This window comes from Netta rufina (genome assembly GCF_964035555.1).
Source record: "Netta rufina genome assembly, chromosome: 4".
In the NCBI taxonomy this organism is placed as follows: Eukaryota; Metazoa; Chordata; class Aves; order Anseriformes; family Anatidae; genus Netta; species Netta rufina.
The window spans coordinates 44,120,690-44,135,345 of NC_140127.1; the positions used below are offsets into that span (position 1 = coordinate 44,120,690).

Sequence of the window (14,656 nt, forward strand, 5' to 3'; positions counted from 1 at the left end):
AATGGATTTTTATGAATGTGTGTTTTTTTATCCAAGCCAGTTCTCTTTATATATATATATATATGTATATCACATGTTTGTATTCATGAGAACTCATGGAAACTTCTGGGAAATTATGATATTTGTCATTGCCATTACAAGAACGAGGGCTTAGCTGCTTTTGTCCTTCATGGACAAAACTCCAAGTTAAATCAAACAATCGCAGATTGGACCGATTTTCCTAATTGCTCCAAATAGCCTATTCATTTTCTGTATTGCTTGTTTTGAACCCATTGTGCTAAAGATTATTGCTGCAGGCCTGCAAACACTTACCGGGCGCAAAACTACTAATTATTCTAGTTCTTGTAAACGAAGGGAATTACTTACGCCCACTTTAACTTATGCTTAACTTTTGTGGCTTTTACTATTTGGTTGTATTACCATCTGTAAGATAATTAAAAGCCTATTTTTTGTTAGCCTATTTTGTGTTCTATACCTCAGATGGTGCAATGAGACCTAATTTTGTTTATGTTGCCACCCATTTGCATAATGGCTCTGAAACACAGGCTAACCAGGGTTAAAGCAGATGTACGCTTCAGAATCTGCTGTCAGCAGGTGTTAAGATACCGATGGCAAATACACTGTAAGAAAATGTTGCTGTGTCACTTTCTTTACATTGCAGGTGGCAGGGTGGATGGGAGTTTTATATGATAAACATGACTTGAAGAGGGGATGCTGGAAGTATTCATTTTTGAACTTTTTTTTTTTCATCTAGTCAAAGCACGTACTACTGACCAAAAAGAAGACTGTATTAGCCAATTCTCTGGAACAACAGATTCTCTCACTGGAAAGACAGAGACGAGAGGTAATCTTAAGTTTACCTACCCTTAACCTTTACAGCTATAACCTAAGATAGACATTACAAATTCAGTAACATTTCCATGGCAGGAAATCATTGAATGTTACTTACACTGTATTTAAGCAGCAATTGGTTTCATCAGGCACTGCAGCAAGAGCTCTGTTTCTTCTCTGGAAATCTCATCCCCCACTCTTTTGAGGAAATTTCTATCTGGAGAATTTCCACTTCTCATTTCTTCACAGCCTGATGCATGCAGACACTTAAACTTGTGTTTAAATTAGTTCCTATAGTTCCTATATCTAGGCAGTTAAATTTGGAGAACTGTTCCTAAAAACAAATATTGACCAAATATTGTAACACGGTTATAAATCCAGAAGAGTGGAGATTTATATGTCAAAAATGGCAAACTTTCATAATGATCACTGTGGTAAAGCCTAAGGAATAACTGTGAGTAGTAGCAACTGGAGTGTTACCACAGGTAGCAGCAAACTGGAAACTATTCTATTTCTGAGCATCCTAAAGAGTCAACGTGCATCCTACAAATCAAAGTACTTCTGGGAAACCTATTTGGCCTTCTCCAATAAAAATGTACACACATTGACTTCACTCATACCAATTTTATGCAAGGTGTTTGCCAATCTTCCCTGTTTTGCATGCATACGTTTGCTCAGTTTAGTGGTACTGAAAAAGGCAAGCAGGGTTTGCACCCAGCTGTAATTGCGGTTGATAGGCGTCTTCAATTCACTGTTTTGAAGCTGATGACCTTCTAACTGCAAATATGCTTATGTAACTGAAAACAAATTAACAAAATTGTCCTTAGCCATTTAGGAATTGCAGTTTGGGATTTGTACAGTGTTGCAAATGATTCACCTATAGTTTATTTTCTATTTGCATCTTTCCTGAATGTTACTTCCTGAACATTCATCTGCCTTAGTTGAAATAACAAAGAAATGGCAGATGAGCCATAAAGCTCACTGGATTTCATGTTTACTTTTTCTTGAAATGGACTGTCCAGATAACAAAGAGGTTGTGAACACTCATAGCTAGAGAATAGGTCTCATATATCGACATTGTTGAAATGAGGGTTACTTACTGTTTCTTCCTGATAATTACAGCTTCTGGAGGTGAACAAACAATGGGATCATCAGTTTAGAGCTATGAAACAACTTTATGAAGAACAGGTAACAATATTAACTGCTTCTATTGGAATATGAACACTATTTGCTGCTGCTTAAATCTGTGCTTAAAAATCAACCAGCTGTAGCTGCAGTAGTAGTATCTTTGAGTGGGCATGTGGGCACCATCATCATATTTACTCTGTATTTTGTCTTTCGCTTACAGAGGTAAAATACCTAAATAAAATAAAATCACATTACATAAAAGTGAAGCTTATGTATTTGCAATCTTCAGTGAGACAAATAACAAGAGAACAGACAAGCAAGCTTTGTCTAAATTAGTAGGGAACCGTGGGTGGACATGACAGCAGAGGTGTTCATGCCTTCCAGAAGGTCACACTTCAGAGCAGAATGACCTGAAAATTATCCTGCAGTGTCTGGTGTGTCCAGCCACTGACTCAGTTTGTTGCACGTCTATTGGTTCTTGTCCCATCTTTTGTGGTAAATTTCACTTTGGTTTAGGAAGCCTAGAAAGTCACCAGGGCTCCCTGTAATGGGGAAGCGCTCAGGTAAATCTTCCATGATTGCCACCTTCTGTAAGAAGAGAGACTTTTTACCTTTGAGAAACTGCTCTGTACAAAAATATTAATTATATATTAAAATATTAATAATATAAAAAGTAAATGGTAAATAAATACTTATCTATTTATATTTTTATTTATTTTTGACAAGATGCCATTGTCATAGCTTTCATTCCTTGCTTGCAGCTCTGTGGCATATTAGCTGCAGACGTTATAATCAACTGCATAGCAAAGCTAGCTGCTTAAAATATTTCTCAGTATTCTAAAAATTAAGTTGGTTCATAAACTGACACTTCTCTTATTTCCTTCTATGAAAAGGAAGTTTGCCAAGTGACCTCATGTGCTTATCAGGAAAATTTTCTCTAATATTTTCCAGTAAGTTTTACTGAGATCTGGATCATTTCTTCCTTGACTTTTCTGTGCAAAGAGAATTCAAATGTCTCTTCCTCATTTAATATGGGACAGTTTTATGCCTCTGGCTAGATTGCTTTGGAAGTGTACTAGTGCCAAGGCAGCCCGTGTTGCAAAGGGAAAGGAAAAGAACATTAAAAATGGAGAATTCATATGCAGGAACAGCCCTGTGGTAGCAGTGCTTTGGCAGCAAAATCAGTGCCTGAGCCAACTGAGGTAACACCATGAGAAAAATTGCCCTAAATCATTAAGAGTCTGCCCTGCAAACAGAGCAGCAGGGCTTGGGGGGAGGAGTAAGCGGTTGGGCACTTTGCACCCAACCAGATCCACGCCTTTATGCTAATCTGCTGAGAGTTGAAAGGATTTGGAGGCACCTTTGGGGTGCTGTGCCTTTCTGGATGCACAGTCAGCCCACCGTGGTATATTATTTGCTTTTCAGCTGGCAGAAATGAAGACAAAACTGGACATGTCAGAGAGGAGAGTCAGTGAGCTGGAGGAAGAGAGACATCGGCATCCTCCAGAAAAGGAGAGGCTGCAAGTCCTGGGCAGAGACAGGCTGTCACAGGAAATGGTAGGAGGGTGCACTGTCACCCAGTGTCTTTCCTCTCTCTTCTACTAAGTGCACACCATGGGCTGTTGCAGCCCCCGTAGGTGGTGGTGCTGGGTGCTCATCAATATTGTACCCAAGGCAGTGGCTGATCTTCTCTTTGATCAGAGAACTATGCATTGTGAGGCAGTCATTTCTGTATAAATTGTCAGACCACACAGCAGTAGTGTGTGTGAGAAGGAATAAAGAGCAGATTGATGTGCATAGCTTAGATATTTTCTTCCTGAGTGTTCTTTTTAGGGTGAATTTCTTTGTGTCCAGAGAAAGAAAATGCTACCGCAATTTTAAATGGAAAAGCTGCAGATATCACATAAAATGCTCAACAATAAAAAGTCAGATCCCTGAAGCTAAATTCCCACCAAAGTAAACCCACCAACCAAAGTAATCAGCAACTTTCTACCAAATATGCAGAAAAGGTTTGCCCCATCTGTCAAGCATCAGAGAGTAAGCACTAACTATTCTCATTCTGTTTCATGGTAACACAGCTTCGTAACCTCTTGTAAGAGCTTCTGACTGCTGTTCTAACAGCTGAAGGCAAGGTTCTCCTTTCTCATGGGAAACTTGATAATGTGAAACAAACCTGAAGACAAGTGGCAATCACATCACTTCCATTATCAGATAAAAAATATGATAGCTGTTGTAGGAAAAAAACTTTTATTTTCATAGGCTGAACATTTTTTCTTACTTACTTATCTATTACAACATGGGTAAACGTGCTTGGTTTCCAACCCATAGGCCCATTTACATGCTTCAAAGCAAACTATGCCATTATGAACTTGTTTAATCACTGCCTGTATTTGCCCTGAGTATACAGTCAATGCTAGACAATCAATTTTCCTGTTCATATTACTAAGATGTTTACTGTCAACCTTTTTAATAAATGATAGCTGTGAAAAACTGCTAACTCTTTGGAAAGGTAACAATGAGCAGTACACTCTCAAATTGTTTTTGTGCATACGTGAATAATGAACAAGGTAACTATATACTCTAAAAATCTCTTGCGGGGATGGGTCAACCCGCCTGGCATACCAACTTTAGAACAGCAATTTCTCTACAAATTATATGGCAGCCACTATGTGCTTCTATTTCTTTTGAACTTCTTTACTTGTTGGATGCCCTGCAGGGATGCAGGAGATCTACACCTTTGCAGATGTAGCTGGTAAAAGTAGAGAATTTTGAATGAGCATCATAAATTATAATATCCACATCAAGTTACGCTGTGCTGCCCATGGGGCTAGGTGAAGAAAAAGCAGTTCCAAGGGACAATTAAGAGAAATGCTTAAAGTTGTTCAGCTTGAAAACACACAAGTAAGTCTGTTGGTTTAAAGTTCAGCGTGCTGAAGGGGCCTGGGTTGACAGATCTATCACGTTAAATTTTGTAGGGCTTTGTATTTTTTTTCTACAGCATCTAACTTTCTTCATACTTGCATTTATTTTATATTTTATATTTACAGTATTATATATGTATCTCTGTATATATTTTATTTTCTTAGAAGATAGCAACGTTTTTTTATTTTTATTTTTATTTTTATTTTTATTTTTATTTTTATTTTTATTTTTATTTTTATTTTTATTTTTATTTTTATTTTTATTTTTATTTTTATTTTTATTTTTTAATGTTCTTCACTCCCTATAGCCATGGAGCTGGCATAGGCTGCAGAAGGTTGTTGCCAGGTCAGAGTAATAAGGTGTTTGTTTTCTAATTGCTTATCTAATCCAGCAGCCTGACAGGACCTTTTAAATTTATTTATTCAGAGTAGCTTCCCTGAGCCGTATGGGAAAACCAGCAACAGCAAACAATCTCTGTCTAATGGAGCTAATTTTCTTTTTTGGTGCATCTGAAGGTATGACTGTCACACTGACAATGTTGGGAATTAAAAGTTAATCTGTTTGCATGTCCTCCATGGCCCACAGATGAAAACTGACTGTTTTGGAGATTTAAATTATTTTGTTCTCTCTGCGCTCAACTGTGTGCCTGTAGATGACTTCTGGCAAAGAAGCCATAAAACCTAAGATTAAGTGTTGAATAAGAAGCAACAAGACTAAGAATTCAGATGGTTCAAAAACCCAAACAAACCGTGTTTGGGTTAATTATAAATGTTTGTATTCCCCAAGCTGTCAGCTTTGGAGAAGGAGAATGTGTGCTAGGAGAGAGGAAGAGGGGATGGCAAAGAGTAGAATAAAGCTAAAAACCTACAAGGATTATAGTTTTTTTTTTTTTTGTTTTTGTTTTTTAAATATATTCAAGCATACAGAGACATGCCAACTTGAGTTAAATCCTGAGTGAGTTCCTTATAGAAATGTTCCAAGTAGCCTAGAACAAAGGATAATAAGGCTACCTTCTGCATATGGGACAGTTTCTCAGGGGTGTTTTTCAGTGGCTTGATGTGGACACAGTGATTCACTTCTCATGAGCCCAGAGAGAAAATACCTAGTAGCTGGCTGCACAGAGATAGTGCTATTGCACAAAAAGATAGTATGCGTATGGTGTCATGTGTGTGTGATTGTTGGATCTCATTTCTTTATCACATAAAGCAGCTGCAGAGGAATATTTGAAGTTTTTTTGTTGTTGTAGAACAGTCACTCTGTTTCAAATGTCTGAACATCTTTCTCTAAGACAATTTGACAAAAGCAAGCTAGCTAGGAATGCATTACCCTGGAGAGAAAGGAGGGAAGCTTACACAATGCCAGTTACTTCGGGCTCTGATCTGAATCTTAGCTCCCCTCAGTGTCAGTTGAAAATAGCTGTGCTGAAAGCAATAGGAGAAGTGAATCAAACTTAATTTTGCAAATCTGTCCTACTAATTAGTATAATAACATCTTGAAAGACTTGATAAGTCCTGTTGCAAATATGGATATCTTCATGGTGGTTTGCTGGGATGGAAGCAGCGTAGGCACACACACTAAGAAGGGTCGAGCTCCAAACAACAAAAGTGATGAGGTAAAGAAAAAATAAAAAAAAAAAAAATATGGGTTTCTAAGCCTCAGTTGGCAGCTTGGTAATTCTTGAGCAAGCTGAGGCCTGCCTCTTGAGTAGTGGGAAGAGCCCTCACACTGTATGATACAGAGATGTGTTTTTGTCTCCGATGTTGTATGATACTCGGGGTGGCTGGGACTCCACCTGCTTCTAGCCCTGGCCTTGCATTGAGTGGATGAGACTAAGGCAGGGTTGCGATGGTCATTTGTATGCTACCATTTGCTTTGGCCTGCCAGCTTTTTCATGCCTTTATGCAACTGCAGATTGTGGAGAGCAGGAATTTATTCTGGTATGTTGCCTCTATCTCATCATATGGTGAGTGGTCAAAACAATTTCAACAAACTTTATCATATCTGGGTTTTACTAACCATGCATCTTCCTGTTGCTTTCCTTCCCAGCTGTGTTTGGGACACCAAAAATTCAGCACATCTGCCAGGCAGCAGATACTTGAAAATTGTTTTGAAAAATGGTTCCATCTGCATTTCTCTGTATTTTGCATCCCAGAAAGAAACAAAGGTTCTCAGCGAAGTCCTGCACGACATGAAGGAAGAGAACAAGCTCCTGAAGCAGAAGAATGCCTCAATGATAAGAAAACAAGAACACTATGAGTGTGAAATAAGTCGTCTTAATAAGGTATGAGCAAGAGTTGAGCCAGTGACTAGGACTTCTCCCTTTAATTCTAGGGTCTCTGATGTTAAGCACTAACACTACCTGATGACTTTATTTTCACTACTTGGGTGAGCAATCTGTCTATGGTAACAAACTAATGGTCACTGTTAATCCATAGATCATAGATTCTGAGAGATGGGGAAAGAAGCAAGAACTGAATTTAGCTAACACCTGTTCATGCTGCTCTTGGCAGGTTGGAGGGTTTGCACTGTAAAGAAGAAAGTTAAGAAAATCTTTGGCTTCTTCTCTGAAACTTGTCTCTGTCATAATTATATTCTTTCTAGGTTTCCCCTCCTTAAAACAAAAGGGAAATGGGAAATGGCACAAAGCTGTTTTCATGCGCTTCCAGTGGAACACTGTGATAAAAAAAATAATAATCAAACAGTTTAAAAACTGTTGTTTTACGTATGTTCTGTCTGAGAATGGCTTCTCTTCACAAGACATATGCTCCAGTCTTATATGCATGCATGCATACATACATGACTTTGTATATATATTTGTATGTATGCGTGTGTGTGTATTTCATTGAGGAAATTGCCATAAAATAGCTCAGGGGATTTTTTTTTTTTTTTTTAACTGAGGGAAAGTAATAAATGCAACTTTGTTTAATCAAAAGATCACATAAAGCAGTGGGTGTTTTCTAACAATTCTGTACTTCACGGTGAACCACAAACGCTTCCTGAGGAAATGCACTGCAATAACCATTGCTGTGTATCTTTAAGTGAAGCATAAATTGGAGGACCAGAATGTGTGAAAGTCAGGGCAAAAAGGTAATGTTGCCATATTAAAATATCTGACAATTTATGATCTTTAGTTCATTCTGAAATGCATTGACAAGACTTGCTCAAAACCTTTTCTGACTTTCATTACAGATCTTGATTTTTATTTTATTTTATTTTATTTTTAGAATCTTACAGTGTTGTTGGAACTAAGATGTAGGTGAATAAACCATAGTTTTAAATGAAACATCAGCTTTATGCAACATAGTTTCTCACACGAGTGATGCTTTACTGATTTCCTGTGTAACTGCATCCTTCAGATCTCATGAACACATGTAATACTGTGACCTTTTAAGTCTAGTACCTCTGCTATTGTAGTTTCAGTGCCTTCAATTGCTTACAAATTTTCCCAAATCAAACTTCTACCTTAAAAGCACTTTAAGCTCCTTCTGCGTTACTTCTGTTGGAAGGCTGTTCTGGAGCTGTAACCCTTCTTTCATTAGACACTTTCATCCATTTCAGTTGGGCTGAATTTATTCAGGCCAGATGATGATGATGATGATGATTATTATTATTATTAATGGTAGTAGTATCAAACAAATTGCTTCACTCCTGCTGTTACCCTTGCTCTTTTCCCATATCAACGTGAATCAATCATATTTTCATTACCAGACAGTAGCTAAGCTGATCCAAGTTTTTTGTTCCCTTAAATACATAACCATGCTTGCTTATGCATGATTTTAAGCTACTTAGTTCCCAGTTTATGGAAGATATAACTACTGGTTCTTAAATACCTGTTTAACCTGTTTGCTTCCAGCTTCATTCAGCATTGATCTGGTCAACCAGAGTACCCAATATGTAGATCTGATCCTACTTTGATGTTTGCCATATGAAAGTGTTGCAATAGTTTGAAATGCCATATCCCAAGACTGTTGGCTTTTCTGTTGCTGTTTCCTTGTTTGCCTTACAGTTCAAGTACTAGACAAATTTCTCTCTGACTTAATTGATAACTTTGCTGCAGCACTATCTCAGTTGTGTCATTCAAACGTAGACTGATAGGCTGTAATTTCCCAATTAAGAAAATCTGTTTATTATTATTATTTTTTTAAAATGAAAGACGATCAGGTTAAAGTCTGCTTTACTTCATCCCATTTCTAATGTCTGTAAGGCTTTTCTCTTCAAAATTTCTTCCCAAATGTGGCACACTCGTGTGGTTAGATTAAGGGATTGCTAGCTGCATGGACCACATCCTTCTCATAACTTTGAAAACCAAGTTAGTTGTCTTTCAGAAATATAGTTTCCTTTTTGATAAATATATGTGTATATATATCAGAAAAAACTCTGTGCTTCTTGTCTTGCGATTTCAGGTTTCAGTTTTTAGTATTTCTAAATGAACATTATTTAACACTGCATGAAGTTAAGCTGAGTTAAACTCAGTGAGCTGTGAGGTCCTTCTCATTTTTACTTGTTCCTTGCTGTTAGTCATCCTGCCATTGCCACAGAGCTATGTTATCCTCCTTCTTGGGAGCATCACTGTGTATTACCTTTCTGCTTGTGCTCATTTTTATCATGAAAGAAGCTCTTATAACTCATTTTGCAAAATATATGATACCTTGCAGCTCACTACCTAGAATCATGATATAAAAACTTCACAGACACTTGTGGCTGCTGACCTTCCACTTCCAATCTAAAAGCTGATGTGCAACTTGTTTTTATTACTTGTTTTGCTATTTGTGTAGAGCACTGAAGTGTCATATTGTAAAAGAGATTAGCAGTGGCTGGAAGGGACAAAAAGAAGATTAGTCAGTGAGCTATTTGTGTCCACATCATCCCATATTTAGGTATAACCTTATTCACGTATAACGTGGAATACAATCTTTGTCAGTAGTATACCTCTTTCTCTCCTGCACTGTTCTTAGGGACAGTACTTCATCAGATAAAAGGCCTCCCTTTTCTCTTCTGCATTCCTTGTTGGAAGTGCTATTTTTCCCCCTTTTTGATACTTCATGGAAGATGAATTCCACAATACTAATCATTGGGTTTCTTAGGTGCTCTTTTTTTTCTGCTTGTCTTCTTCCCCTTCTCCCTTTTCCCTTTCCAAGTTATTTTCTCCCTTCTCTTACAACATGAGTGGTGCATGGCCAGTCAGGGGAAGCTGGGGACCACTAGCAAGAAGAGAACCTTCTAAAGTGGAGGAAATTAGCTGAGTCCGTATGTTCCATGGGAGATGCAGAAAAGCACTGAAATTGAAATGTGAGCGTTTGTGGTAGAGTAAATAAGAAATGTGTAAGTGTGGTTATAGACAGAAAGTGGTAAGAATGATTTAAGAACTATTCCAGTCCAAGGGACAGCTGTGGAACACTATTAAATAAATAAAATCTGCAAAGAAATGTAGCAGAATTTGAAAAATAGTATAGGAGCATTCTCAGTGTAGTGTGTGTATACATGACTCCCTCTAGTGACAAGTTGTAGAGACTACATAACTTCGTCTCGATGTGAATATTCACTTTGGTTCCAGCTGTCGAAATTTGTGCTCCTGGTGCAAAAAGTGTTTCAGTCTGACTTTACTACAGGAACATTTATAGGCATAGTCGAATGCTACTTTAACATTCTTGGGTTGTTTCGTCTTTTGACACCGGTCTTGGCTTTCTCAAATTCTGATTTGCACAGGGAAAACGGTATTTCTGAATGAGATTTGCAGCTGTGATTTCCACAGCTAGTTGTTGGTTATAGTTTAAGTAAAAACACAGTCTTCTAAACTACACCATCTCAAATTCATGGATCTAGTGTAGGCGCTTTGAGAATTTGGACTTAGGCATACATAAATGTTATTCACAATATTCACTGTATATAATTGAAACAACTGCAAATGAATGAAAAAAGGTCTGTGACTCTACTTAAGGAGAAAGCTTTATAATGCTGCAAAGTAAATCTTTCTGATGTGGTGGATCTCAGTACAGTAACTATGATGCTTTATGTTGCAGGCCCTTAAGGATGTGTTGCAAAAGAAGCACCAATCTGTTCCTGGGACTCCTTCAGAGGGGGTTGACAAGAACAGCCTTGAGGACATGAGAACCCAACTTGAAGTTCTCCAGCAGCAGGTGAGAATGGCTGGAAGCAAGCCTGCCTTGAATTTCATGCCATACGATTTTGCCTTCTCTCCCAAGAACAGTGCCTGGCTGACTTGCTATATAGTACTTTGGAACGGAAGAGTTATAGTCCATTCAAATTGGTGTTTCCTAAGATGCTGTCATCACAGCAGTGTCCATAAAGTGAAATTCAGTCCTTGCGAAAGACTGGAGCAAGCTCTTGTGTAGGGTTTCAAGCTGCAGAATGATTCTTGTGATTTTTGGAGGCGTCCTGCCAGCTCCCTGCTAGGGACTGAATTTTCTCCAGAGAGAATGCCAAACTTCATGAGTTACTGATGAATTTGTTGCTTGTATCTTCTGCTCCTTATATCGTAGAAGTTGAAAGTTTAATGAATTGTCTAGAGAATGCTGGTCTTGGAAAATTAGAGTGTTGATATCGTAGTTGTTCAAAGTGTGGTATGAGACTTTTGAATCTATAACCTGCATACCAATCACTACAGAGAATTATTTTTTTAAATCTTCATTTTGAGCAATTCAAGTGCTTTGTGCACTCTGCATATGAGAGAATATGTTTAAAAGCATGATACTTTTCAGATAATCTAACAATTTTGGTCTGTCATCCTGGACAGTGTTAGGGCTAACATTATTGACACACAAATGGATGTGATCAGAATGGGAATTTTATTCAATGGGAATAAAATACTTGTTTCTGTCACGTTTGACAGCAGAGCCAGATTTTGCTCTCTAATGTAATGCTTGCCACATGCTGGAGAATAAAATCCTGCACTTGATTGTACAGTAATGAGTTATTTCATTCTACACAATAAAATAGAGTAAACCCTTTTTCTTTTTTTTTTTTTTTTACTTCAGAATTCTCATGGGGCAACCATTTTATGATTATATTTCTCTAGTTGTATAAATCAGTGCAGTGAGTCCAAACTTCCTTCTGCACGAAATGGAGCAGAAAGCTCTAACTGTATGGAGGAGGGACCCCTGGGACACACAATATGACAGAGCCTCACCAGAGCTTGGCTGTCACCAGGCCATCCCTGGCTACTATAGAAAAGTTAAAGGCATTAATTGCTTCAGAGATGTCCCCCTATTTCTCAGGACAAGAGAATATAATGATAAAGCTGTGACAAAGTTTGCTCCCTTGCAGCTTCAACAAATTGTACAGGTGGGGAGCAGTAGGGAGGTGAGACAGCAGAGAGTGAGGTAGGAGAGAAGAAATGAGAAAACTCTAATAAAGAGGTGCATGTAGGTGGACAGAGGTACAAGAGAGCTGCATGTCTGCAAACATCAGCTTTGCTGCTATTTTGGAGGGTCAGTAGTGCTCGTGCCTCCTTCAGGCACAGGCTGTAAGCAGAGATCCACGCGGCCACACAGAAAGCCTTTGTTCATTTTACACACTGTTATTCGGGGAGGGGGTTATATCTAGTGTGGGACCGTCAGATTCAAAAAAAACTTGCAAAAATCAGCTGCAACAGGCAGGTCGTGAAAATTTATAGAGCCCTGTGTTTACTTCTTTTTTCTTTCCCTGAGGTATTAACGTTTCTTTATTTCTCCTGTGTAGTCGTAATACTGCTGCCAGCAAAAAAAAAAAAAAAAAAAAAAAAGCAGCTGTGTCTATGCTAGGGGCAGAGCATGAGACACAGCAACCAAATTCTTTGACAGTAGATTGTCAGCAGGCTTTAGTGACCAACTGAAAGGACTCCTGAAAGCTTTGGTGATAGTTCCCACTCCAGTGTGCTTTTGCTGTTATAGAATAATAGAACCATTCAGGTTGGGAAAGACCTCTAAAACCATCTAATCCAACCTTATCTGTCATTGAAAGTGCCACTGACCTTCAGCTTCATACCAGGTGGATGCCTGCCCATTAGTTGAAGAACTATGGGTTTCTTTCCACAGTGTTTCAGCCAAGGTGTAAACTTCTTGACTGTCCTGACTAGTTCAAGTTTTTTAGCCATAAATATATTACAATGGCTCTAAATACTGTCACTTACTCTGCACAGCTTAATCCTTTGGGCCACACTCTTGTTAGAGAGTTAGAGCAGCAGAAAAGGTAAATCTGCAGGCAACTGCAAAGGCATAAAACAAGGTAGGCTCAAGGCTAAGCTTGTCATGTGGTATTCAGTGGGCTATGAAAAAGGCAGGATGTTCTTTGATCACAGTTGCTCATCATTAGGTTGGATAAATGTCGTGGTTTAACCCGACCGGCAGCTAAACACCACGCAGCCGTTCGCTCACCCTCCCCCCTCCCTCTCTGGGACGGGGGAGAGAAATGGAAAGTGAAGCCCGTGAGTTGAGATAAAGACAGTTTAATAAGACAGGAAAAAAAAATAACAAAAATAATAATAACAATAATAATAATGATGATACAATGGGGATAATACGAAAGTAATAATAGTATGTACAAACAAGTGATGCACAATGCAATTGCTCACCACCCGCTGACCGATGCCCAGCCTAACCCCGAGCAGTCCGGCCCCCTCCCCCCGGCTAGCCACCCCTATATATTGTTTAGCATGACGTCAGATGGTATGGAATACCCCTTTGGCTAGTTTGGGTCACCTGTCCTGGGTCTGTCCCCTCCCAGCTCTTACTGCACCCCCCAGCCTGCCCGTTGGCAGGACAGAGCAAAGGCTGAGATGTCCTTGGCTTAGTATAAGCACTGCTCTGCAACAATTAAAGCATCGGGGTGTTATCAGCACTCTTCTCATTCTAAGCCAAAACACAGCATTCCACCAGCTACTAGGAAGAAAATTAATTCTGTGCTAACTGAAACCAGGACAATAAAATGATAATCTTCTGTCAGACAGTGTGATAGAAGTCATTTCTTTGTGCTGTGTGAGCACCTCCGGTCTCCACCAGAATGCTAACTGCTTGCATCTGAGATACTGGAGAGATTAAAAGATGTTTGCAATTGAAAACTGGAAAAAAAATCATAAAATGTTTGCCCTACTACTGTTTATCCCTTAAAAAGATCCACGTCTTTAGTATTTTGTATCTTATTTATAATTGTTAAAATGGATATTCCCCAGTAAGCCTTTTAATTATGACTATCTACAAACAGTGAAGCTGTGGACTGTTTCAGTTGATGTGCCACTGTGAAATTGTCATTTTGTATTGTTCATTAAAAAAAAAAAATAAAAAAAATAAAAATAGTGAGGGAAAATCTTTTGGTTGCAGGACTGTAAAGAGGGATCCTTTTGGAATGCATCCCACTGCTTGGCCATTGTTTAAAAAGCAACCATATAACAAAGTGGATTAAAATTTCTGTTGTGGCTCTGCTGAAATTCACATAGTCATAATGATTGCAGGTACAAATATATGAAGAAGACTTCAGAAAGGAGCGATCTGACAGAGAAAGACTTAATGAGGAGAAAGAAGCATTGCAGAAGATTAACGAGAGATTGCAGTCTCAACTGAATAAACTAAACTCTCAGGTATGAGTCAAAAGAAAGTCACTATTGCCAGCACATGTGTATTTTATTTTTATTTTCTCACTCTCCACACAATCCAAGGCTTTCTGGCTTCCATTAATTGACATTGGATTTTATGTGAGGTCACCACCTGGGATGAAATCATTCTGAAGTAATGCAGTAAGAAGATGAGAAATGATTAGAGGCAACTTCCAAATTAAGTAGATG

At 38.5% G+C, this 14,656-nt stretch overlaps 1 protein-coding gene across 1 annotated transcript in view; it reads left to right on the forward strand.

Moving 5' to 3' along the window:
- Positions 1-14,656, forward strand: part of TNIP3 (TNFAIP3 interacting protein 3) — a gene marked incomplete at both ends in the record, with an annotated part of 83,463 nt that overhangs the window by 55,959 nt on the left and 12,848 nt on the right. Inside the window, 6 exons of the mRNA XM_084286511.1 lie at positions 755-844; positions 1,954-2,019; positions 3,385-3,516; positions 7,034-7,162; positions 10,902-11,018; positions 14,327-14,452. Coding sequence (XP_084142637.1) covers positions 755-844; positions 1,954-2,019; positions 3,385-3,516; positions 7,034-7,162; positions 10,902-11,018; positions 14,327-14,452 — 660 coding nt within the window. The remainder of the gene's footprint in view (positions 1-754; positions 845-1,953; positions 2,020-3,384; positions 3,517-7,033; positions 7,163-10,901; positions 11,019-14,326; positions 14,453-14,656) is intronic.